Source organism: Podarcis gaigeae (genome assembly GCF_964106915.1).
Source record: "Podarcis gaigeae genome assembly, chromosome: 3".
NCBI lineage: Eukaryota > Metazoa > Chordata > Lepidosauria > Squamata > Lacertidae > Podarcis > Podarcis gaigeae.
This window is the reverse complement of record NC_139680.1, coordinates 77898551-77926360: the sequence shown is the minus strand read 5'-3', so window position 1 is coordinate 77926360 and position 27810 is coordinate 77898551. Positions and strand designations below refer to the sequence as shown.

Genomic DNA, 27810 nt, shown 5'->3' with positions numbered 1-27810 from the left:
ATGGGAACAGAAATCATGCTTCAGCGGTGCAGTGGCAGCAGGAGGCCCCATTAGCTAAAGTGGTGCTTCAGGTTAAGAACAGTTTCAGGTTAAGAACGGACCTCCGGAACGAATTAAGAACCCGAGGTACCACTGTATATTGTGTCTTAAACCCTTACCATAGGCCAGCGTTTATATAGGATCTCTGGTCAGAAAATATAAACTATTTTAAAGGAAATAAAGTGTTATTGTGGACAGGTTTTTTTTTTACTCCTACCTTTGTCCAATAAGAGAAACATTCCAGTCAGATTAAAAGCCAGTTTCTACGTGTGCGCACACTTCCAAGCAAGCAAGAGACATTATTTTCGTTTAAGGATAAATTGCAGCTAAGCAAAAGCACTTTAAGAAGGCACAGAGCATGGCCTAGAAAGAGTCCCCAGAGGGCCAGATAGAGGGTCATGGAGAGCCACATCCACCCCTTGGGCCAGATGTTCCCTGCTCCTAAAATAATGTAATTATTTATCACATTCTCAAAAGCTAAAAGTGGAGACGCAAGAATGTGCTAATTGGAAACTAAACGTGGATCCTTAAAGAAGATAGAAAACAGGTACTGTAATACCACATTAGGAGGCAAGAAAAAGCACCACTGCCTGTGATCCCCTGCCCAGATGCAAATTGTGTTGAAATTTACACCTGCTAAATTTCTGTGTGTCAAACTGCTGCAAAAGGCTCTCTGTGTGTGTCTGTGTGGTGTGGGAATCTCGCAAATTTACCTCAGTCAGCAGGTGAAGTGTGATTACAGATCACTCACAAAATGTAGTTTCAGGAGCAGATGTCAGTTATTCGCTAGGATATTCACACTGCAAGTCAGAGAGAGGGAGGGAGGGGTGTCTAGAAGAAAAGAGGGGGAGGTTTTGGAGACATGTTTTAGACAAAGGCTGGAAAGATGTGTGACTGGCTCGCACATCAACATAACAACTGGAACCACTCTTACGCTAGAGGGCTTATGGTTATTCCACTTGGGGGAAAGCACCTTCTGTAGGGCACTTCAGAACCAAGGCCCTAGTCAAACACCACCAACCCATTTCTCTGTGACAATGTAATCAGTGCTTTTTTTCTTTAAAAAAATGCTTAGGAGTGCTCTCATTTTGACTCAAGAAAATCACCATTTTATAGTTCAAATAGGGAAAAATAAATACAGTACCTCGGGTTACATACGCTTCAGGTTACAGACTCTGCTAACCCAGAAATAGTGCTTCAGGTTAAGAACTTTACTTCAGGATGAGAACAGAAATTGTGCTCCGGTGGCGCGGCAGCAGCAGGAGGCCCATTAGCTTAAGTGGTGCTTCAGGTTAAGTACTGTTTCAGGTTAAGAACGGACCTCCAGAACGAATTATGCTTTAACTTGCCTGAATGCCTTATTGCTATATACTTAGGAGCAGGGGAATAGCATCAGGAACAGAGGGTAGTCTTTTGTTTTGCTTTGCTTTGTTTTTCATTTCCAGAGGTCATCTCTTGCCTGTCATGCCCACCTTATGCTTGTTAGGGGCTCAATAAATCCAGTTCCACCCCATCTTTGCATTTCCCTTCACCACTCCCAGCTCAGCACCTTAACATCTGATGGCTCAACGACATGCAACCATAGACATCCTTTCCAGATTCCTGGAGCCCATCGCATGCATGACTTCCAAGACAGAACGTGCAGCAAAATCATGGGAAACTTCATTGTCCTTGTTGGCAGTGCTTCAGATAAAGCTAGCCAACCTTTATCTGAGAGCCACCAAGAGCCTCGGCTGATACACAGGCTCCTTTCATAACCACACTAGCCAATAAATGTGTGCTATGACATGCTTCGTTCTGTTTCTCCACTTCTAGCAATCAACAAATTGGAGCTGAGCATGAAGATGCCATCAATTTGTTTAATTTAGTAGGTGAGTCCAGCCCTGAGAGGGCTCTGGTGTTTGTAAGAGATGCATAAAGAATTGTCCCAGGTTTGGCAATTCTCATCATAGTGTTACAGTGCTGGGAAAAGCTGCACCTGGTGGAATTTCCCTCAGAAGAAACCACCACTTAAAGGAAGAGGACTGGCAATGTTTAAACCATTGGTCTTCTGACTACCAGAATTCCCTTGCTTGTAGGGTTGCTGCCTTTCTTCTGACCCCATTGCTCTGCCCTTTTATCAACAGAAAAAGACATGGAAAAATTAAAAGGGGGGTGCTCTATTCCTTGCTGCGCTCCTCCTTTGTGAAAACCACTTACATTTTCACTTTGACAATTTGGGCCCACAGAACAAGTGAAAAGATAAATCTGTGCCCAGATTTATCAGCTTTGGGGTCATTTCCGCAGTCTCAAATGCATCTCAACACTGAATGTGAATAGAACTGTTGTGAGGAATAGACTAGCATCTTTGTTACTCTGTGCTGCACTTCACCATCCACAAAGCATATGAGGCCATCAAGATGCTAAGTGTGTGGCAGAGGATGTTTTTATCTCCTCATATGGAAGAATGACATGGCCATAAGTTTTAAACTAGGGTTTTAACCATTATCAGCCATTACTAGAGCAGTGAACTTACAACTCAGAAATGGCAATTAGCTTCCTGGGCCTACATACATTAATTCCCTCTCAGTACAGTGGGCACAAATTAAGACTTGTTGCTCTTTCCAGCAGTGTCCTGTCTTCTATATGTGGTTCTGTTCAGCTAAATGTCTTTGCACTCTTAGGTCTATATCGGGGCAGAAAATGCTCTTCAGTCTGAGGGCCTTATTCCCTGTTGGCCAATCATCACAGGACTTCATGCTAGACTGGGTGGGCATAGTTAAAGCAGAAGTGAGTGTGTGTCCCAAGTTGGCCACCTCACACTTTCTTGCATGCATGCGCACACCTCCCACAGACACAGACCACAAATACATGCATACCACAAACACAAATAAACCTTTTTGAGGATAGTGAGTGCTTTTAAAGACTTCAGGGTGGATGGGAGTCCAGGAGCAGAGTCTTAACTCTAGCTCATAATACAAAGTTCTAATATTTAACTCTTCAAGGCAGGAGTGCCAACTTGAAGAAAATAACTTGAAGAAAAGCCACAATCCACAGAATTAATCACAAGAGAAGCTGCGCTCACACCATTTAAAAATGGCAATGCCCATAAACTTGGGGGGGAGCTCAAATATTTTATGAGAGCTTCTATGTTTCTATGAGTTGGCTTCTATGCTTCAAGGATCATAGTGTGGTTTTTTTTTCAGGTTCACTGAAATAATTATAGGGGATTGTGCCCATGAAAAATCTACCCTAAGTCAAGGAAAGTCCTGAATGTGCAAGCTTTTAGAGACTCTTCCAGATGAGGCTTGTGTTGTGCACTTACTCAGTCTTAGTCACTGAATTTTTCAGAGGATCTTATTTTTAAATTGCTCCTGTTCTCAAAAAAGCCATCGTTTTTTAAATGGAGGACTGTCTTTGTCTGTCAGGTCACAAATTAGAAAGTCAGTTAAAAAACAGCAGCCACCCAAGGGGGTACTTTACAGGGGTGGCGGGTGCTGTAGCCATTTGGCCTGCCCTAGCTACAGGGCTGCCAACACTGGAACTTAGTAAGCCACCAGCTTTGTTACATCCCTAGTGGGAATATAAAGCAACTACATCGCCACCCTCTTTTTTTGTTTTGTTCCCTGTGTTTATATTTGTTCCTTTTATCACTCTTATTCATAATTATAATTTGTCATGGCCAGTGGGAGATGTAAGACTTGAAAAGCTCTGTGCATAATTTGCATGGTGTTTACATCATGATCTCTTAGAGCACTTTTGGTTTTTAACATGCCACAGCCCAGTGTACATTAGGAAATTAAATGTGGAACATTTCCATTTTGGCGAAGTATTGATTTATGCACCATTTTGAAAGTAGGCTTTTAGCACTGTTGTCTTCTGTTGTAGCCAAATCCATCAGATTATGACTTTGCAAAAAAAAGGGGGGGAAGGAAAAAACGTATTAAATGGACATTAATTGGAGGGCTGGTAAAAGTTGTCTGAAGTGATTCAGAAACTAGGTGATTGACTCTGAAATGTGCTTGTGTCATACGGAGCCACCACAGTGCCGAGTGTGACACAGATCACTATGCGATGGCGAGCACTACTGATCTGCCTCAGAGACAGTGTTGAAGCAAGGTGGAACTACGTCAGAGGCATCCGACAACACAGTTATGTCCACTTGGGGCAAAAGACAGATCCCTGACTGCTTTGAGGCTGGCATTAAGGACACAGAGTTTGTTATTGCTGTGAAACACAAGGCTCTTGTGAACTACAAGTATGTGCTCTGCGAGAAGACGCTGCACTGCGAAAGGCAAGGAGTGATGCCCAGTGGATTGCCAGGCACTGTGCCAAAGCTGTGCTAAAGCTGTATCAGAACATTCAACTTGCTGCTGACAGCAGCAACGTTTGGAAAATGCACAAAGGCATGAAGACAGTCTTTGCACCAACAGTGGAGAAAACTGAAAACCTTGCCTGGAGAGAGAGATCATCACAGACCAAAGAAAGCACATGAAGCAAAGGGCAGAGCACTATGAAGAATTATACTCACAGGAAAACATGGTCTCTGGCACAGCAATTGACAACATTCAAACTCTGCCGGTATTGGAACAATCTCTCCCTCCCTTGACAAGCTGAAGAACACCATTAGCTCTCTCACACATAGTAAGCTCCCAGGACAGGATGGAATCCTAACAAAAGTGCTGAAAGCTGGTCTCAATTCCTCCCTAATAACACACCTCCACGGCCTTCTCTTGCAGTGTTAGGAATAAGGATCCATGTCACATGACATGAACAACCCAAGCATTGTGACCCTCTATAAGAACAAAGGTGACTACCATGATTGTAACAATTACTGCGGGAACACTGTGTGGGAAATCATGTCCTCCCTAAAAGAGGGCACGTGTTGCGGTGAGACCTAGAGACTGACCTTCTGTGTTGTGGGTGGGTTGGATTGATCAGCCACAACACCCGATTGGTAGGTCCCTTGATGTTGGGTTCAGTCTGGCCAATCGGGCGCAGTCTAAATGGATTGAGGGACCTATATATACCTATGCATGTGACCTAGAGCTTCCTCTTTCGGCTTACTTTTAGGCCATTTTGCGCTTGACCTTGCTATGCCGTCGTGTGTCATCTGTCGTTGGGACAGGGGCATGGCAGGAATTTTCCCCACTTGGCTGACTGGCTATTGCTATTTGGGTTTTGCCTGCCACGCAGCAAATTCTCACAACTTGTAAGCTTGCAGATAGGCTCTGATTCAGGTGATAGGGATGGGAGAACGCTCTCACCATCCTTATGTGTAGGGCATTCCATTAAAGGAATCCAGGGACTCAGCTGGTTTGGTCAACCCCGGAGAAGGGGTTGTGCCCATGCCTGAGTCCGGGGGGGGGGGGCATCTGGGTGGTGAACGTAGTCTGTTCCGGCTTTTCGCCTACCCAGGTGTTCACCCTTGGCTGACCTATGATAGAGCTCTGGGTCAGCACTGCCTGCCAGGGTGCAGGGAGCTAGTCGAACCAGAGCCTATGCAACCACTCACCTTCTGTAATCAATAAAGTTGTGGTCTAAATTCTGCCAAAAACCAAAACTAAAATTTGAGTCAAGTGTGACTTTATTTAGGGGGGGAGGTCTCTGGGTCTGAACACGCAAGCCTTTGCCCATGTAGTTCTCAAAAGATTACAGTTACTCATGGACAGGGTCTTTCCTGAATCAAAATGCGGCTTTAGAACTCAGAGTCAATGTGATTTTTTTCCAACTGCAAGAGAAATACCAAGAGAGGAGATGCCCCTTGTACATCACCTTCATAGACCTTTGACCTTGTCAGCCAAAAGGGACTCTTCACACTGCTTATCAAGATAGGATTCCCATCTAAGCTCCACAAGATGACCATGTCCTTTGATGAGAACAGGAACGGCACCATCCAGTATTGATGGTTCATCCTCGGACACCTTCCATATAAAGAGCAGTGTGAAACAGGGCTGTGTTCTTGCTCCAACTCTTTTTGGCATATTCTTCTCCCTGTTGCTTTATGGTACTATGGTGAAAAGAGGTTCAAAGACTCTCTCAAGGCAAATCTAAAAAAATGCAGCATTAACACTGACAACTGGGAAACACTGGTGCTCTAATTAGAGAACAGGCTTTACCAAAGGTGTCATGGACTTTGAAGATGCTCGAACTCAGGACGCAAGGGAGAAACGTGCTAAGAGGAAGGCACGCATGGCAAATCCACACCGTGATCAACTCCCACCTGGAAAACAATGTCCCCACTGTGGAAGGACGTGTGGATCCAGAATTGGCCTCCACGGTCACTTACAGACTCACTTTTAAAACCGTGTTTATGGAAGACAATCTTACTTGGTTATGAGTGATCGCCAAAGAAGACTATGGTGAGCCATGGGGAAATGCTCTATCCAAGATGTGTTTCACAGTAGCACCAGATATGACTGTTACTAGGAAGTGGAGCTTCTTACTGGGGCCAGAGGGAACCAGATGGCTGGGTCTGAAAGGGTTAGAAGATTGGTGTGTTACATCTGTACTGGCCTCTAGAGAGAACTATACCATCTGTGCAGAAGAGTACAGTATGCAAACAGAGCCACGGTACACTAACCAATGTGCCTTTGAGAATTCATGCCTCATCCAGGCAATATTCTGGTATCTAAAAGGATGACAATCATCCTCTCTACATGGATGTAGAATTTTTTTCCTCCCCAATATGCTGACTCTTCATTTTATGACAAACAAGATTCTACCTTTGATAGCTGGGTGCCTTTTTTTTAATCTGAGAATTTCTGATTGATAAAATGGTTGCAATAGTTAATGTCTTCTTTCTCTAGTTTGTTTCCTACATCATGGCTTACTTAAATTGCAGCATGTTAGGTAAATTATGAACCATGTCCATATTATCTATATTTCATGTAGAGTACCATATTAACTCCACTTAGAAACATAAACTTTTACATAGCTTTGTTTGTTCTTAGGAATCATTAACAATATAAATCAGCTTTCTTCATATGATGAAGAAACAAACCAGCAAGAGAAATAGGTAACTGTCTTTTTAAGTATTTTAGCAGTTTCTCTTAACTTTGCATGCAGGTGTGCTCGCTACAGCAGGTGAAGGGGCTATAGCAGTGAAAAATGGCTGCTGATACACCAGGGCTGTGGCTGGGATTTGCCATAACTATCTGGCATTTAGTATGCAATTGCTCAGCTGCTTCACTCACGTTTTCCAGGGCATCCACATAATGCTGTGGTCCAACTTGTATTTTATTCCATCTTTTCTCAGACTTCAGAAACTCCAACATTTTCAGAAGAATGGATGAGTACCGCAATCTCCAAAGACAGTGGAGGCTTAACAATTGGAGCAAACTGGGGTATTCCCTTACCAAGGGGAATTGCAAGCAAATAATAGGGAAAAAAAACTCTCTAAATTCACAACACTTTCAATGGCACAATTTTTCCAGTCTCCCATGCATTCATTATCCTTCCATTTGAATTTAGATACAATTCTGTCAATCTTCTGTCCTATGGCCAACCACCTCTCGACATTGCTCGACCAATCCCAAACTGTTTGCTATGGCCAGGAGGTCCTATTAGCATTTCACTAGTGTTAGTCCTTGCAGTTTAACAGCTTCTCATCCCTTCCTGTTGTCATGAGGGCAATCCAGCCAATCAAGACACAGGAATCAGCATACAGCCATAGTTTTAGCATACAGTCATAGTACAAGGTTTGTAGCTCTGTCGCAAGGTAGGTTCGTCTATTTTGGGTTGTTGTTTGGAGCGGGGAAAGTTCTGTTGATAACGATGGCAAGGAAATGTGAACAGATGACTGAGCCTATTCTCTTGTCTCTTAACCGTGTGTTTGACACGGTTTCTCTTCTTTTAGAAATAAGCTTCAATGGGAATGCAAGTAAAGGTAATCACTATCCGCATCTACCTCCGCCTAGTGGCTGAATTAAAGCATATGTCGTGTCAGCATCTGATGATTTTCTATCCTTGCAAATGACGGTGTGCTTTTATTCCAAGGAAATGTGCACTGGAATATCTCTGGTGTTCCTGTGCTGCCATCTAGTGTCCATAGCCCGCTAATGTAAAAGCATGAGCACCAAATACACTTTTCAAATAAGAATACATGCGGACCAGCTTGTAGCAGCTAGTTTTGTCAGTAACGTCCAACATACATGGCTTTTCTTCCCCACTTGCCATCTAGGTCCCCAGTCAGACAACATTGTTGCTTTGCTCGTATATGTTCACATACTTTATTACTTCAAATGCTGACATTGCCTTGGCTCTCCCCCCTCAGATTTGGAACTCAGACTGTTAGGGTGGTAAGCTCATTTTGTGCTTAATTATTGTATTACATTTATTAATAATAATGAAAAATATAGATTTTGTCTACGTTGTTTCTAGTATAGTGTCCTTTTTATTTTGTTGGGTACACTCACACCATGACAGGTATGTTTCAGAGGTGGGGTTATCATTGTTTCTGACAGAAAATCATTTCTTCCTATCACTGTGTTCTGTGTTGGAAAAGCTTTGACTTGCTGCTGTTTACATAGCTAGGGACATGGGTGGCGCTGTGGGTTAAACCACAGAGCCTAGGGTTTGCTGATCAGAAGGTCGGTGGTTTGAATCCCTGTGACGGGGTGAGCTCCTGTTGCTCGGTCCCAGCTCCTGCCCACCTAGCAGTTCGAAAGCACGCCAAAGTGCAAGTAGATAAACAGGTACTGCTCCAGCGGGAAGGTAAACAGTGTTTCTGTGCGCTGCTCTGGTTCGGCAAAAGCGGCTTAGTCATGCTGGCCACATGACCCAGAAACTGTACACTGGCTCCTTCGGCCAATAAAACAAGATAAGTGCTGCAACCTCAGAGTCGTCCGCAACTGGACCTAATGGTCAGGGGTCCCTGTACCTTTTACATAGCTAGCACTTCAGGTTGTTGTTTTTTTTTTAATATTTATTAAATTTTTGTTTGACAATAAAGATACATAAAAAAAAAATACCAAATTCAGATATCCTCATTTCATAAACATCCTTGGACTTCCTCACGCCTCTTGTTCCTACTCTCTAAACTCATAAGTTTTACCAGCAAATTATTAACTTAATTTAATTTGTCTATTAAAATTTCCCAATATTCAAATCTCAAATTTAATCTTTTAAATTTCTCTTGTCAAAGGTTAATTATAGAGTACCATTTATCCACAATTTATCTTATTTTTCAATTACATTATCTTTTACACATATAGATTATTGATTTGTTGGAGCCCTGATGTTGCAGATCTTACATTTTTCTTAACATTCATACAGTTTACAATGCTTTTGTAGATAGTCTTTAAACTTCTTCCAGTTCTCCTCCTCCAATTCTTCCCCCTGGTTTCGGATTCTGCCGGTCATCTCATCCAGTTCCATATAGTCCATCAGTTGCATCTGCCATTCTTCCAGTGTGGGCAAATCTTGAGTTTTCCAGCCCTTAATACATAGCTAGCACTTCAGGTTGTTATGTAGGAAAGCTTTTTGACTGGATCACAATATTTCTTCTTACTCCTTTGTTTGGTGGCAAGGGAGTGAAGGGAGAGCACTGAGGGAATTTCCCCTTCTTATAATTGGGATATTTAGTCCCATTTACCTGGGGATAAGCCCCATTGAAAATTATGGGGCTTCTTTATAGGACTGTGTTGTTAACTGGGTTTATGCTTCTTAAATAGTTTCTCTTAATATGTACCACAGAACTTTCCTCTCTCTGGGAATGGTGTTGGTATGATTGGGTACCACTTGTGATATACTCTGAGAAACTTTTAACTTGAAACAAAAAAATTCCTTCCAGTAGCACCTTAAAGACCAACTAAGTTAGTTCTTGGTATGAGCTTTCGTGTGCAGGCACACTTCTTCAGATACACTGAAACAGAAGTTTCCAGACCCTTCTATATAGTGAGAAGGTGGGGAGGGGTATTACTCAGAAGGGTGGTGGGAATGGGTGATTGGCAGATAGCTGTGATGAGCCTGTTGACGACTCTTAACGACTGCAATAGGTCTCTACAGAAAAAAAGCAAGGGGTGAGAAGGTGAAAAATGGCTTTGTCATGTATAATGAGATAAGAATCCAATGTCTTTGTTCAGACCAGGTCTCTCCATGGTTTTAAGTTTGGTGATAAGCTGCAATTCAGCAGCTTCTCTTTCCAGTCTATTTCTGAAATTCCTTTGTAGTAAAACAGCTACTTTGAGATCTTGTATAGAATGTCCTGGGAGATTGAAGTGTTCTCCTACTGGTTTCTCTGTCTTGTGATTCCTGATGTCTGATTTATGTCCGTTTATTCTTTGGCGTAAGGTGTGGCCTGTTTGTCCAATATAGAGAGCTGAAAGACACTGTTGGCATTTGACATCCTGCCATACTTTAAAGGATTGCAGATAAGGAAGAAAGTTGCTGCTTTCTTTACACCTCTGTGAACTCTCAGTGTGGTGCTTCTCTTGTGAGAGGGCCAACTTGCAGGGTGGCAAAAGGCAGAGACCTTCTTCCCTGGATTCTGTTGGGGCCTCACAATGTCACACAGCCCTTCCAGATCTCAGGAGGAGTGGGGCAGGACAGCAGGCCTTCCACCTCAGCCCCTATTTTCTCTGTTTCCCTAGCCTACCCCTCCCTCAGTTTTAAAGTGTTCTGTTGAGGTGTTAAGTTGCTACTGGTTTATAGGACTAGAAAAGAATTTTACTCTCAATCACAATTGACCCTTGGTCAAGAGCTTCTTGTCATTCTCTCACTGATTGGCAGGTTATTGTTTTGACACTTAACCAATTTAATTGTCACAATTTGGGCAGAAATGACATTGGGCAGGACCTAATCATATGCCTCGTGCCCGCCCCGCTTACAGGATCCTAAAGGGGTACAACAGTTCCCAGCTCAAGCTCAGGTAGACCAGGCCTGCTGCTACTCACCTCAGGTTGCCAGCGGTATTCCAGTTTTTACTGGTCCACAGTAAAACTGGATTGTTTATGCTGGTTAACTCCTAGCAAGCATGCAAGTCTAATGCTCCTGCCTCATAAACTGCTTCTTTTAGCAAAGGGAAATTCTGTTGGCTCAAATGAGCTTTGTTAGCTGTTCTGAAAGGTAACATTTTCTGTTTTTGCGGTGACAATTCTGGTCCTCATTTCCCTGGCTTGTTGGATTCCAAATCTTCTTATGCATGAGTGTACAGCATTTGCAGTATACACACCTGTCCATGGTAATGTAGAACCAGAAAGGTATACAATGAAGGATCAGATATGGGTTTCTTTTCCTTTTCAAGCAAGACTTTTGGAATGTGGTTTTATACAGCTACAGTATTTTGTTAAATTAAATTAAATACTCAATGAAGTACAGAACTAGCCAGCCTGCAGAATATTCAACAGTGAAACAATGTGATGTATGGATATAGATTCACTGGTATTCCTTTCTTTTCTTGCAATGCCTAACATTTTGGATTTTTTAATTTTACCACTTGTTTCTAAATATAATCAGACAGCATTTTGAGAATTTTATCAATTCACTCTCCTGTCCACTTTCATGAACTAGGGTATGTATGCTTTAGAGCTGCTTTGGAGCTAGTTTTTAACATTAAATGTGCATACAGGTAGGTATAACCTTGTTCAGCTATGTATAGTGTTGTATTATAAATGGGAACGTCAATGTGAGATTGTGTACTAGTTAGTGTTGAAATTTGGTAAATACGTTGCAGTGGTGTGCAGAAATAAATAGTCTGGTAATATTGCTGCTTGAAAGAAGAAGAAAAAATCTTACCAGTTTATTACCCATGGGAAACAATGCCTTGTTAAGTGTTGGTTTTATATGTGACCAAGATGGAGCCAGGAAGTTTAATCCTAGCACATGCTAACCCATACTTGGACTAACTAACTTGGGAAAATTATACTTTACCAATAAGCAGTTACTGAAATAGAGGGAATCAGTGAGGGAAGAATTGATTGCATCTCTGCCAGTCTCCCCTAATTAGCTCAGGTAACTTACAGCAAGCATTGTTGCTTTACTTCCAGTGGTCAGGAGTCCTGCAAGCTTAGAAAAATAAATGAAATGAAACAACCCTGGTCCAACAAAGAAGAGAGCAACATATGGAAGCATGCTTCTTCAGAATATTTTTATTAGATAGCAACTCTGTTGGAACAAGAGTGCTAATCAGTGCAGGAAATGACACTGAAGTAGTGACTGCTTAGTTGTGTATTGTGAAAATTACCTGGTGTGAACACTAGGGTAATTAGGTCTGTCAACATGGTCTCTCTTAAGTCCACCCAGGGTTTAATTCATGGCTGAATAAGTTGGAGAAATTGGTGCACTGCCCTCTCCAAAACCACTTCTGGATATGTCCCCCCCCCCCCCAGGCACCATTCACACATCCAATTGTGGGGCAGTTAGTTCCTTCTTTTCTAGAAAAGCTTCCACAAGAAATTAATGAATTTGAGCAAAACCTTACGTGGTGCAGTCAACAGCAAAAGTTCTTCAGTTATCTTCAGTGAGAACTAGCTTAGTTTTCCCCTAAATAAGATGAGATGGACAGTTGGGGAATATTTTTGTTAGGAAATATAATAGTAGAATACCCCTTTCCCCCATATATGGATGTTAACAGGAACATGAGAACAATTTGATGTTTTTATTGCTGCCTCAGAAGCAATTAATAAACAATACACTTCATATAGAAATGAGCATGTGTCAGTATATGGCAACAAAAATAAGTTACAAGTGACAAAATATTTAAGTTTACAAGGTGTACAAAATTTCAAAATATGAAGAGACTGCAACTTAAAAACTCAAATAAGTTAAAACGTCAACTATCTTGAAGACTTGAAAAATATACATACAACTTCACTCAATCACACAATTTACAATTTTTTTGTCATTTTTAATCTGATACATCCAGATACTTTAAACAGTATGAAGTTTAGTAGGTTAAACTGCATTTTAGTACCAAATGGGGATCCCTGAGGGCACATAACAGGATACAAGGGTTAACTTCTTATGAAACTTGTTGAGTTTTTAGTGATATTTATTCACATTATGTTAGCGCTTCTTAATTCAGCATACCTTACCAACATTTCCCCATTAGCTGGAGGTTTAAAAGTGGAATGGTAGAAGGGCTTTGCATAAATTATCCTGGTTTGCGTTGTTTAGTAACATTTCTGCAAAACATTGTTTTCTCATGAATATATGCATGTAAAATGCATAATTGGAGATATATTTTTTTACTAAGAACGATTGTATAGTTGCAGTTGTGCTCCTGTCACTTGAAGGATTCTCAGCACTTCAAATATTAGTAAGATGATGATATATTAAGAAAAGCCTGAAATGTTGCTGTAGAAATTCTTGTGAACCCATTTGCAAGAGGGGAGGCTGACCCAGGTCTCTTCACTGTTCCCTTCCAGTTTCCCCTCCATTCTTTCACAGCTACCTTTTCTCCTGATTTCCCCAAGGCAAACTACATATCTCTTCACAGAGCATGTTTGAGGTGTACTCCCCAAACCATGTAACATGCGAAAAACAAGTGTGTATGAAGGCAGGAATGTGCATTAAGAGGACTGGAGTTGGACTTTAGCTACCTAGGGAACGTATACCCAGAAGCAAACTGGGTTTGTTGATGTGTGGTATCTAAAGTAGTCTGAGAGGGCCCTAGAGTGAAACCAAAATGGCTGTAAGACTGAGGGAACCAACTGAAACACTCAGTGTAGCCAGTTGCTCCATAACTAAGTAGTCTAACTGCAAAGGGACAATGTTGGTAATGCTGTTGGAAGGATCCTGAAGAACAGAACTTAAAACCAGTCTGCAGGGAAGTAAATTTTAAAAGAGAAAAACCGAACAAATCCTTTCATAATTCTAGCCTCCTTCATCTTGGAATAAGCACCACTGAATTCAATAAGACATACTTCTGAGTAGATGTGTTAGAACTGCACTGTAAAACTCTCCATTAAAAATTGTTGGGAAGAACTGGATTCAGTATATTAATTTGCTGTATGCATGTCTTGGCTGCAGTCTATGAGCATCTGTTTTAACCCGTGTGTGTGTGTGTGTGTGTGTGTGTGTGTGTGTGTTGTGTGGTGGGAGAACAAGTTACTAAATATACTGAGAAATGTATGGGAGGGCATGCAACAACTAGCATGGCAGCTGCTAATGAAGAAAGGGAGAGTTAGAATGGACTTCAGAAACTGTTCTGCTCTCTTATCATGCAGGATTGTGGTTTTTGGCATTTGAAACAGAGTTAAAGGTGTAGGCACTCAGATTTTATGCAAGGGGTGGCGGTGGATCCTGAATATTTGCCCTTTGCTTCTCTCAACCAACTAGCTCTATACATTTTTATGGAACATCCAACATTTTATAAGAAGCTGGGAACATAAATACATTAAAAGCAAGCATTATCGGATGGGGGGTGGGTGGGGGGGAGGGTTACATTCCTGTTTCTTTAAGCCAGTAGGTGAGTGATATAAGTTTGCACTTTGTGTTACTTCTGTTGAAATGAATTAGGTCAAAATTATAATCAACAGACATTTTGGCAAGTGTGCATTTTTGTGTGTGAATATTGCCAAATGAGCCTAGTAGATAGCATCAAGGAAATTTAAGACAGTGACTCAGTTCAGAACTGGCAACCCTGAGTTCCCACTGTGAGAATAAGACGCAGCACGCTTTGCGTATTATTACTGCACTCTCCCTTTTACCCTGTTTTGCACTAATGAATAAAATATTTGATTTAAAGCTAACCACAATTTCTTGTGAATTCCAAATTCAGAACCGTGGTTTGTTTATACTATAATTTGAAACTAAGTCAGGATCTGAAACCAAGGTTTGATTCAGCTTGTTCTCAGTAACCAGTTTTAGACAAGACACAATTTCCCCAGGTTCGCACCTCACAAGGAAAATTTAATTAGTTTAAAATGTAAAATTAAGCTTTTGTTCACCTCTTCATGTGTGCAACAGAGGAGAGGAAATGGGGCGTGTGGATGCTCAAGACTTGCTGCAGTTTATTCTTACAGTAGAAAACACAATTGCCCACATAATAATGGACAGTGACAGATTTATCATGCAGCCCGATCCAGTAAGGAGATTTTGCTATTACTCTCCAATCATCTTTGAGTCATTACCGTAGGTCTAGAATGGGGGAGGGGAGTTATGAGCAGCTGGACAGTACTTATGCTTTAGTATCCCTTGAGCACCCACCAGTTTGTTACCAGAACAAGGCTAGTGGTGGTGAAATAAGAGGAAACAGTGCAACGATCCTCTGAACGACTGCTTTTCCAAGGCAAGAGAGTATAGATCCCTTGTGTCAGCATTGCCAGCTACTGTAGATCAGGGTATATGACTTTCCCTATATGAGCTTCCCCAATATTGCACTCTCTCTTAAAAGCTACCCTGCTTGTTCTATTGCAGAGCTAGTTTTCTTCCACTGACCTCAGATTTACAGAAATAGGGAGAGAAACCGGAAACACATTTGAAACGTTCAGGCAACACGTTGCGATTATGTAAACGTTACATCATCAGCTTTTGGTACACATTGTCTAGTACAATCAGATATGATTTTTATATTAGATTAGTATTATTTTTATCTTATCAAGCAAGCAGGACTATGAGCAGCAACTAAGGGGAAAATGGAATTCTCAGTTTCCATTAATGTAGCTGTTATCAAGGTTATTCAGGGGAAAGGCAGCTTGTAGGTTACAATAGAACTTGTGCTGGTAAGTTCCAACAGAAGTGAAGGTGCCACCTAATCAGATTTCAGGGTGGCTTTTTGTTTTTTTTAAAGAAATCCACCTGTTAAGCAAAAGTGCAATCTGGCACGATAAATATTGTTAGCAGAGCCCTGTTCTTCAATGATAAGTAGGCTATATTTCACATTTAGAATTCATAATGTTACTGTTATGATTTTTGTGGTGGGTTTTAAATAACTTTCTTAATGCTTCCTCTGGCTAGTAATAGCAGGTTGCTAGATTTGCAAATAGTTTGCCTTTTTCCTGCCTTGATGAACTACTCACTGTGGAGAAGCACTCATTGTATGTCCACTTCACGATGCCTTTGCAGACTGCAGTTGTGCATGATTTGCTTAAAAATCACTAAAGCAAGAGGATGTTGGGTTGGAGAAGAGCCTTGTGGAACTAACCTGGACCAAGATTTAAATTAATTATCATTAAAATAAGAAATTAAGCACTAACATGTATGCTGGGGAAAATACAGGGATTGTATATCCTGGAAAGGTTTTATTGGTTTAACATTCATTGGACATGCACCCTACCTACAGAACCACAATCCAAAATTGCACAGCAGAGCTAATGTGTGAGGGAAGAATGATAGAAACTTTCTGTCTCCCTAATACCCCTATGATTTAAGGGTCCTTCACAGGGAGGTAGCACTGAGCCCATGCTGTTTATTCCACAGCCAAAGGAATGCAGTTCAATAAAGTTAAAACATGCCATCTATAATCCAAGTATAGTGGGTGAAGCTGAGCTGAAAAATACCCCTTTCTATTTTGTTTTTATTGGTGCTGAGAAATGTTTCCAGTTTTTCTTATGCTTTCAACAGCTCTTTGGAACATTTGTTATTTTTGTCCAAGCCCTGGATATGAAGTGTCGCTTACAGAGAGCTGTTCAGGAAACCTCAAAGGTCTATTTTGTTGCTACACCACTTTCTCATTCCAGGCTAGCAACAGAAATAAAGTTGCAGTGTATTTGAAGTATTCTCCTCTACCCACAAAAAAAGACAGACAGAAAGAAAAAGTTTCAATAAGTATTCACTACAGGTCAACTGTTATTCCTGCAGTGAGTTCTTGAAACAGCCAAGCAATGTAGAAAATGTCAATAACCTCATAAAACCAACTGGCGCTATTTTGAACTGGCCATAACTTGCTGGGTATAGATTTCCCTCTCTGCTCCTTGTTGTTTAGAACAGATAAAACAAATGAAACATCAGTACTAGTCAATGTTGCTTCTTTAAGCAAAGGGGTAGATGGTGGCAGCCTGTTCTTCATCAACACATGAATGCCCTTCAGCCTGAGCATATATTAGATTAGTTTGTCTTTTATTGTAGCTTATGTTGAAAACTATCTATCCATCTGTCTATCTGTCTGTCTATTGCCTCTTTAGTTTAACTTTTGGTCTATAGACTGCATCTGCACGCAACAGGCTTGAGTAGTTTGTTTGACAGTGCCAATCCCCCCCCCCCCGTTTTTAATCTTAAATAAATATTTTGTTTTATTTGTCTGTTTAATTTTTACTGGCTGTTCCCATAGGTACCCTGCTGCTTTCTGTCACCTACTCAAGCTTCCCCCAAATTTCTCATCTTTTTTTAAAAAAATCACTTACCACTCCTACTGCAATTCTATGATGCTGCATTCCCTCCCCACCCACATTTGTTCTTTTTAAAAAGAAAATGTCAGTACATGTAGCTTCCAAAGGGTTTACCATTCCTGCTCTACACAGTTGTGTCTATGACAGAATGTTTGTGCCCCAACTGCCTCTATTACCTAGGGGCTGCTACTCTTTGAAGAACAAGCCAATTTCATACATGCATGCAGTCAGGTGTGTTTTTATACATGTAGATGGAACCAAAGGTGCTATATATTCCTATATGCATGCACTTTTTTGCAGCCTGATCCATGATACCAGCATCAGCCACCTTAAGGCTCCTTGGGGTACTCTTGCCTAGTGGGAGATGACATCAAGGTATCAGTGTAGATTTTGTACAAGCAATTCTTATTGACTGTTAAGGTCATTTTACACCAGCACTATCACTAGTTAACAGAGTGCAATGAAGGTCTAGAGGGAAGGAACTAAAAGTTTGCTATCATGGGATGCTCTTTTTATACTGTCAATTGCTCAAAAGAACACTTCCAATCTGTATTAGCATTAGGATGCAGCTCTTAAATTGCTCAGAGGTATATCTAGCTGTTTGTTTGTTTGAGCCAGACCCTGTTGCTAAGGCACTCGTGGAACTCTATTTCTGGTAGGGGGTGGTGCATGCCGAGTCCCTCCTGGTATGAAAGTAGCAGTGAAACTGAGCATACCTGCACGATAATGGACTAGGCTGTTAAATTCTTACTGACCAAAGCACACTTGGGCTCGCACAATAAAATCAACCACAACCCTACCCTTAAAATTGCACTGTTCCATCAAGAGGCCATTGAACATTTTATAGTTGCACTACAATTACAAAGGATCGTTAAAGACATCTTCACACATCAAACATCAGATTTATTTAATTTTATTTCTCTGAAAACAATCCCCACATGTTTGCTTCTTTCGTGTAAACAGTGGCGACAAGTTGTTTTTTTGCAAAAAAAATGCTAACTTTTGATTTAAAAAAATACTCTCTCATTAATAAATCAGCAATATGCAAGTTAGCCTCTTTGTTGTAGTCTGGCTTCCTCACATCTCATAGAGGAAATTGTATTTACCCTAAATAGCAAAAGATAACGATATGACAATATATATGTATGAATATACTGTATATATAAATGTTCAAACAATAGTTGTAAGGTCAACTTGAGCTATGAAATGTCTTTCTGTTCTTAATAAGTAACTCAAGAGGCAATGTTCTAACAAGCTGCAATGTCCTAACAAGCTGCAAGAACTTAGAGGGAGGAAGCACTATTTGCTGTCAGGTTCCTGTTCCCACTGAAGTTTTGCATTCATAGGGCCAGGAGGCAAAATGCCCCTCAGTCCATGGCCGTATGCCCACTCACTTGTTAAAAACAGATCATTCTAATGGTCAGTGGGCATTCTCTGCCGTCGCCCAAAGTATTTGCTTTTTCTGTTTTCCATCTTTAACACTAGCCTATATGTGGATTGACTGAGATGGCTCAGTTGGTGGAGCATGAGCTTCTTAAGATTCAGGGTTGTGGGTTCGAACCCCATATTGGGCCAAATGATTTCCACATGGCAGGGGGTTGGACTATATGATCCTCAAGATCTCTTTCAACTGTCCAGTTTTATGATTCTGTGAAATCCATGCCTCTCCTTTTGTCCACAGTTCCAAGGGAACAGGCAAGTTTGCAAACCTACCAGGAAGGAATTGCTTAGGAATTATTTGTAGCCCCATCCCCACACAATGCTTCTCTGGCCTGAATTCCACCCTTAAAAAAAAAAAAAGATTGATGTTCCTGTTATATTTGTTTGGGTAGAATATGTAACTGGCTTTTTAGATGAGCCTGGCATGAGAGCTTTATATGTGATGGTATTCTAAAGTGCCTTGGCTTGCATGTGAGTTTTAAAAAATAAAAGCAGATCTGGCATTTGGTATGGGGTGCAATTCTCACATTCACTCAAGTTCACCATTTGTATTTTATTTATTTGTTGTTTAAATTTACAGCCCCCACCTTTCTACACAATGGTATCTAAGCTATTCCAATTCTGCAACTTGTGGTCCTGGCCTCTAATGCACTACACCCCTATGCATGCCAGCAGTCCTAATCACTTGGTTCCATAGGAAAAGCAAAAACACACCCATCCTTTAGAGTTCCTACTTGGAAGTTCTCCACTGCTTAGAGTCTGATAGTAGTTGCTGCTTTCCAACCTGTTTTGTGTCATCGTCCCCCTCCCCAATTCTGGGAAAAGCTTTTCCTGTTCAGTGTATACTTGTCATGCAGTTCATAGGAGCTTGCCCCTATACACCTTTGGGTGTACGTGGCAGCTGCAGCTATCCTGACCTCCAGCCCTGCCGAGACCAGTCTATGTTGGTGGAGTGCAATAAACGGGGGAAACTCTTCCGTGCTCACAAATGGAACCTACTACAATCAGTGATGCACAGACCTGAAAGCTGTGTTCATTTCTCAAGAACACCTTTATGATTTTGCATTTAAAGGACATTACAGTTGAAGACTGAAGAGCAATATTTATCAACATTTAAATAAAACATTTTGGTGGCTTTTATGTATAAATATTTCTTCATATAAACATAACACAAAATTAAATAGCTCAGATACACAGACACTATTTAATATACTTCCACTGTTGTCAAAATCATCTGTAAACACCATCTCACACTGAATACAAAAGCAGCTTTTATACCAGTTCTGTGTTCACAACACTGATTCCCCTTTTCATAAAGGAAGTTGCACTTTTATTTTTTATTTTTGTTAAATCTGAGTGTCAGGTCTAATGAAAAAAAAAGGAAGAGGGAAAAAAAACTCCACAAAGAAGCTTGGTCAATTGAAAGCATAATATACAAAATTACCTTTCAAAATGTAAGTAAATCTGAACTGAAACTAAGTTTTAAATTACAATCCTTTCCTTGGGGAAGTCCTGACTTTTGTGAAGTACAGTATAGGCACAATCCACTTGGAACATCTCCTCTGCAATCATCACTGAGTGAATGGGAGTTGCATAAGAGGACGGTGGGTTGTGTCCAAGATCTCAGGAACTGACCACATTATAAATACCAGGAGCCATCACTGCTCACATCTCAACTATAAATATTAAAGCCCTTTTTTTGTCTTTCTCAGAAGGTGCTTAGCTATTTAAAATAGCAGACTACTTACATTAATTTGGGACATTGTACTGCACAAACTTGAATTTTCCACTACTGGTTGTAACAACAACAACAACAACGATAATAACAACAGAAGCTTTCAAGATTGACAAGCATTTTGGAAAGTGCCAAGTCAGTTTCTTTAAATACATAATTATTTTCCCCCATTTCTAAAAACACTTTCTAAATGTGCAGAAAATAGAGACAGACACTCGTTCTGAGAATCCCCTGGTGCAGTCTGATTTAGGAGCCTGCCTGAGAGAACTGATGTGCTTATTACATAGACTTTTGACTTCTTCAAACCCTTGAATAAATGCACTGAAATAATCACATGCTTTCTTCCTGGTGCTGCCCTCAGAACTCCTTCTTGTCCCCTCTTGCCTACCCCCCAAACCAGCAGAGTGGGCTGGACTCCCCTAATCTGCACAGAAGTCACTGTCAACTTCTAAGCAACCTGGAGACTCCCAAAGCCACACTGGGCGATATCCTATTTGTACTGGCATAATTGAAGTCTGAGAACCAGGCCAAAAGTCCATCGACATTCACGTTTGATGCAGAAGTACATCCTGTAAAGACTGCAGCTCCCAGTATTTTGTGTTCTCTGTTAAAGTAAATATTAGTAAGGATTCTCTCATCTGCATGTGGCCTCACATCTCCAGTTGAGAGACTGTGAGCTCTTCAAGGTACATCTCTATATGAAAAATATACATGATACTGTACTCATTTCCGTTGTAAAAATGTGTGGCTATAGTAAGTGCCCTTATTTGTTTGTCTATTTAAAAATATTTCTAACCCGCCCTTCATTGCAAAGCAATTCCAGGACGAGGCACAAACATAATTAAAACTGCATCTATAACAATCATAAAACAGGGGCCTTCTGGTGTTCTTCACTGTGGTGCACATTTATTGTGAGGGGTTCGCCACTTTAAGGAGAAGCCAAAATTTCAGAATAAATTAGAAAACATAAATATAAGCTGAAAAATGATTTTCAAGGCCCCTTTGTGCTGCTCGCATCTGACAATCATGATAAGCAGTGCCTCAAAAGACAGGCATCTTATTTCCTGGTAAACAGATGGCAGGCTCTGAGTGCCTTGGTTCCTCCTCTGCAGATTCTTTAATAACTTGGCCCACAAGAATTGTCATTACATCCAAAAGAGGTGAGGAAGGGAAGCTCTAAGAGGTTTGGTGCAACCTAAGCTTAGAATGCACACATATGTTTTCTTTTGATAGATCCGTCCAACTAGTTACTTCAGCTAAAACCTACTTTACTCCTTAGGAATGGGCTAGCTGCATGTGCTCACCTGAGATCCCAGAATGGATTTATATTTGAATAATTGGGCAGATCACCAATAGCTTTCATAATTGCACTGCAACTCCTTGGGATTTTGTAGCAAAACCTTCAGACGTTTGATTGTTCCTTAGTAAAAACCTCTGCAATTAGTTTGTTTTTGCTTAATGTGGTATAAACCATTGCATTAAACAGGAAGTATTAAAAGGATAGATGCATACACCAGACTGATCCTTTCTCATCTTGAAGATGAAATATTTGGAGTTGGCTCCAGCAACCACCCTCCCTCCCATTTTTGCAATCCCTTTAATATGTTTTTCCATTGTTAAACATACTACTTTATGAAGCTTCCCGTGGAATCCGCTTATGAAAAATGACGGACTGTCTCTGCTGGTACTGTTGCTTACGTCGTTTACGTTTGTCACACTGACATAGCAGTAACATCTTAAAAGTGGTTCTGAATGTTTTGTTACACAGTGCATAGCACATAGGGTTCACTGTGCTATTGATGTAGCAAAGCCAATACCCCAGGTTCCAAAAGGTTTGGGGAATACATTTATTACAAAAGGTGTTTACCAAGACCATGATGTTGTATGGGGTCCATGTGATAATGAAGGCAAACAAAATGGCACTGAGTGTCTGTGCAGCTTTCTTTTCTTTGATGAGTGACATTCGTTTCCGCTTGGAGATCTGACTTCTTGTCTTCAAGGCAAACTTCTTGGCCAGGGTAGCTTCCTTGAATGACAAAGGCAGAGCAGCAGGTGCCTTATGTCCTGTTGAAATGCCATCAGTAGCCTTTCCTGTGTGTGTTGCTGATCCTGGTTGAACAGGAAGTTTAGGAAAGCTCTTCTGCAAGTTTCCATCTTCTAAACACTTTTGTGGATGAAGGTTTTTGGGCTTCTTGTCTTTTGACTCTGTGTCCATCTTCGACAATTCATCCTCCGACCCCTGCAGGTCTTCTGATGAGGGTTGCTTTGTAGAGTTTAGGATAGTGTTATGTCCTGGAAGCTTCAGTACAATGGAATAGATGGCCCTGGTCTCAGAGGCAATGTCGTCTTCGTCCGACGAAGCAGAGTTCTCAAGAGAAGCGTTGCCATCGTTGTTGTTCCAGCTGTCACTGCTGCTGTGCTCCTGATCAACCTGATCTGGGCTTGGCTTCCAGCTCTTGGATGTCATCCAGAAGTGGCAGCCGCCATACTTTCTTCTCTTTGAGCGCTTTGTATTATGCTGCTGCAGCTCATAGCTGCTGCAGCTTCTAGAGCTGCCTGTCTGGTTGACAAAGCGTGCTGCCTCAGCTTCGCTGCCAGAGGCCTGGAGTCCTGCTAACTCTTTGGTACGCTTCTCTGTCTCCTTGTATATCCTCCAGTACAAAATACTCATAATGGTGACGGGCAAATAAAAGGCAGCTATTGCGGTGCCAAAAGTGATGATAGGCTCAGTCAGGAACTGGATGTAACATTCACCTTCACCAACAGTTCGCTCCCCAACAAAATATTGCCAGAACAGAATAGCAGGGGCCCAAAGGACAAAGGAGATGACCCAAGCCAAGCCAATCATCACCCCAGCTCTTCTGGTTGTTCGTTTTGCTCTGTAGGTAAGTGGCCTTGTGATGGAAAAATATCTGTCAAAGCTTATGACCAGCAGATTCATAACTGAGGCATTGCTAGCTACATAGTCGATGGAGAGCCACAGGTCACAGGCCAGGTTTCCCAAAGCCCAGCGGCCCATGATGATATATGTAGTGAACAGGTTCATGGAAATAATGCCAATGATCAAATCTGCACAAGCAAGGCTCAGCAAGAAGTAATTGTTAACAGTTTTCAGCTGTTTGTTGACTTTAAACGCCACAATCACGAGGATGTTTCCTATGATGGTCACAAGGGCCAAGAAGCCAGTGAGTAAAGCAATCAAGACAACTTGCCAAACGGTGTGGCCACCCAGAGGATCAGCAGGAACTTGTGATCCATTGGTCATTTCCATAGTGGTGAAAGAGAAGCTCTCGTTTGTTTGGGAGAGGCCATGACTGCTAGTGAACGAGGATGCATCACTTGGGAGGCCTGTTGTTTGGGAGTCTTGAATCCAGACAGCGCTCACAGAAACCAAGGAAGAGATTGTACTATTGCTAGATGGGACCATTGTGACGTTCTGACATATTCTGCAAGAGGAGGTGGAGGAGAAAGAGAAGAGAGAGAAAGAAACAAATTAGGATTTGTTACTTTGCTGGCACCACCATATCAGTTATTATTAGTTGAATATCTATTACATCTGAGATATCAAAGTATGTGAAGTGGTTATAGGAAGAACATTTTCAGCTGAGTTAACACAATTTGAGGGAAAAGCAAATGACCAAAACCACTTGCTTTATTAAAACTGCTGCTAGGATATTACTGTGAAACTGAACAGGTGACACATTTTATGGTTTGTTGGACACAAGATCTGAGACATTATATAAGCTTCAAGACTTGAACATAGTGAAAATTGTTCACTAGTTGCTAATTCAAAGGGAAATTGTTATATACTTGGTGGCATATAACACCAAAACATTGTTTAAAATTTTGACACATATACTCAGTCATGCTGAAGATGTAAGAATGAGCCCCTAATCAATAAGGAAGATCAGTCTAATATTAGAATGGCAATTCAGAGACATTTAAATTTGGAATTTACATGACGAGTTTGCATAGGACTTATTGAGGACTGCTATTGTCTGTGATAAATCTCTTTCACAAATTTTGTACTATTTTACCAAAAATAAGACATAAACATAGTTACTGATCCTCAGCTGGACCAAAAGACAATTCTTCAAAGACTCTTTAAGACTGAGCACCAATCCCAACCTCACATGCTTTCAAATTCCATCATTTAAGTTCAACCTGGTATATTTAATATAGTTATAATATATCTGGCTTGTTATTTGATTGATAGATGTATTTTATTATATTCTGTAAGCCACCCTGTGTAGGCAAAATATAAACATTTAAACACACACACATACAGAAATTATGTATATAATGCTTGCAGGCTTGCCATAGGCATCTGGTTGGCCACTGTGAGAACAGAATGCTGGACCAAATGGATCAGTGGCCTAATCCAGCATGTATTAGGACAGATATAGAGAATCACTGATCCTCCAGATATGGCTAAACTACAGTTCCCATTATCCCTGGCTATCGGTCAAGCTTGCTGGGGCAGTTGGGATTTGCAGCTCAGCAACAGATGGCAAGGAGTATCTTACTACTGTGAGGGTGATTGTCTGAAGGAAGGAAGACTGGCCAACTGTGATTACAGAAGTCAAAGGAAGGGCAGGGGTGGCCCCTTTACCCACTTTTCCCAACACTGAAAGTGTCCCTTGGAGGTAGGAGGGCCCTTTAAATTAACTTCAAATATAAGGGGAATAATTTATTCTATTTGCATACTGCGCAAGGTTTTGCAAACCCAGCCTTTCCTTCTCATTTAAATCAACACACCCTATTTTTCTGCCGCCCTCAAAATGTTCTGTGTTACTTCCCCCATAAAGCTAGAGTCTATTGTGCTGATGGTCTTGGACAGAAGCCCAAACAAAGCAAAAGAGAGAGAAGGGAACGGCAGACTTAGTATTCAAAACCCGATCTCCCTGTACCGCCAATATAATTGGCAAGCTTATATTTCTGCTTTGTCTGCACCGTTATCTAGATGAAGTAGTTTAAACATTGGAGGATTTAGAACTGTGTGATAGGGAAAGCATTATAAATTGCAATGATAACCTGAATGTTGTGTTAAAACTCCAACAATATAACATTCTCTGATTTTCTCTTTATAACAAGACACGGCTCCAGAAAAACAGTCAGACTTAAATTCATTATTCCAGTTACATATTTGTGCCATTTAGAAATACTTCATTATCACACAGGAGCGATGAGTTGGACCCAACATTTCGGGGGCAGGGCGCTGTAACATGTGCATGACATCACATGTGTAATGCCCCCCCCCCCCCGTTTGACCAGGCCTGCTGAGACATGCAGGAGTCCCTTTGAGGAATGCCAGAGCGCCTTCCCAGAAATAAATCGCCCTGCAAGCCTCCTGCTTCCACCCAGCGGGCCAGCGCTCGCCCGTCAGTGGCAGGGGGTACGGAGGGCAAAAATCACCCTCCATGCCTCCCACTGCCACCTGGTGGGGCAGCACTTGCCCAAGAATGCTGCCTCTGCAGCACCCTTGCATGGCGCGGCCCAGTCAAGCAGAGGGGCAGCAATGCAACTCTCCTGCTGTCAGACCTGACCCAGGAGTGGAGCTGTGGCTGAGCACGAAGGAGCTTGCAGCCCTTTACAGGAGAGGGGTGGCAACACTGCTGCCGCTGCCTTTTCTCTACTTCGCCCCCGGGTCAGAGCTGACTCAAGAGCAAAGCTGAGGCTGGGCGTTCGTGCTCGCCTGGGGGCTGCAGGGGATGGTGGCTCCCTCAGTATTGCAGGGACTCAGCCCCCTGCCTAGGAAAACTGAGGGGGCTGAAGCCCCTTCCACCACTTATACCTTGCACCCCTGTTATCACACTGCACATTAGTGCCAGTTAGAAATGCTTCATTATCATGATTGGAATGTATTTGCTTCTTTGAACCCTTCCTGTCCTTCACTCACTAAGAATAACTGGGGTGTATGTTCACACAATATCAATGTACAGATAGTTTGTTTCTTCATAATGGATGTTTTTGGTGCAGTAGGTGATCCTGGAACTTTGCATTAAGGCTGTCATTAAGAATGTTGCAGTACAAAGTTAAATGAATGGGAAGTCAACCTGAGAGTAGTGCAAAATGTTGAAAGGGGAATGGGCAAGTGTCTACTACAATAGTTTTATTATTTTTCATTAAATCTGCATATTTTCCTTCATGTGAATATCACAGGGAGCTTCACAACATAAAAATACAAAATAAGAAGAAGAAAAACATAATAAAAACAAGACAAAACCAACGCACAAACCTCAACACATTTAAAAAGACATATAATGTTAATAAGCCAAAGGCCTGGTTAAATAGAATCTTTTTCACCTGGCACCATGGAATGAAGGTGACAGATGGGTAGAGCATTCCACAAATGGAGAATCACCACAGAAAAAGGCCCATTCTCATATTGCCCCCCTCTTGTTGATAGGTACACAAAGAGGAACCTCAGATAATGATTGCAGGGTCTGGGTCTATTTGTATATACAGTGGTACCTCAGGTTACAGACGCTTCAGGTTACAGACTCTGCTAACCCAGAAATAGTATCTCAGGTTAAAAACTTTGCTTCAGGATGAGAACAGAAATTGCACAGTGGCAGCAGCAGGAGGCCCCATTAGCTAAAGTGGTGCTTCAGGTTACGAACAGACCTCCAGAATGAATTGAATTCTTAATCTGAGGTACCACTGTACTACCCCACATGCAACATTTCCATCCTGTATGAGTCACCCAAGCTTTCTGCACTGAGTGGGGTCTGGGGGCTTTAAAGTGTTTATGAGGTGACGTATTTAGAAGCCTCTGCACAGCTAGTTACCCTGATAATGCAGGTTTTCTAGTTGCACAAAGGTTTCTAACACTGCTCAGCTGAATGTAGTTAAAAGCCTTCTTCAGACCCCCTGAGGTGTTGGAGTGTTAGGGAAAGCGCTTTCATGTGCCACCTTATGGCCCTCTTCATGGACACATTTAATTCCTGGGGAGAGTTATGAAAACTGCTAAGGGGGGCTTAGGTGATGCCAATCCTTTCCAATTGCTTATAAAATGGGAAGACCCTTTGTCCAATTTGTCTGAGCCTTTGTAGGTTTAATGTTTTTGGAGAGTAGTATAATACTTTGAGACTTTTATGTTATTAGGTGGAAAATACCAACGTTATAGATCAGACATGACAGGGTGGGTCTCTGCTGTGATCATTGCAGAAACAAAGAACAAATGAAAAATGAACAAAACATTAACAGTGAGAAGGGAAAGGAATAAAATGAATGGGGGTCTCAGAAGTGAAATGAAAGGCTGTGAAGTGTGCATCTCTAGTTTACATCTGTGTTCAGAGATTGATTGATTTCTTGGTCAAAAAATTTACATGCACATTTAATAAC

The 27810-nt window shown here is 41.4% G+C and overlaps 1 protein-coding gene across 4 annotated transcripts in view; it reads right to left on the bottom strand.

The window, feature by feature from the left end:
• Positions 1–12602: 12602 nt before the first annotated feature.
• CHRM3 (cholinergic receptor muscarinic 3) overlaps positions 12603–27810 on the bottom strand; it is a 239663-nt gene continuing 224455 nt past the window's right edge. For all 4 annotated transcript variants that reach the window (XM_083732486.1, XM_083732487.1, XM_083732488.1 and 1 more), the window contains one exon: positions 12603–23909. In XM_083732486.1, coding sequence (XP_083588612.1) covers positions 22094–23890 — 1797 coding nt within the window. In that variant the 5' untranslated portion in view covers positions 23891–23909 and the 3' untranslated portion in view covers positions 12603–22093. The remainder of the gene's footprint in view (positions 23910–27810) is intronic.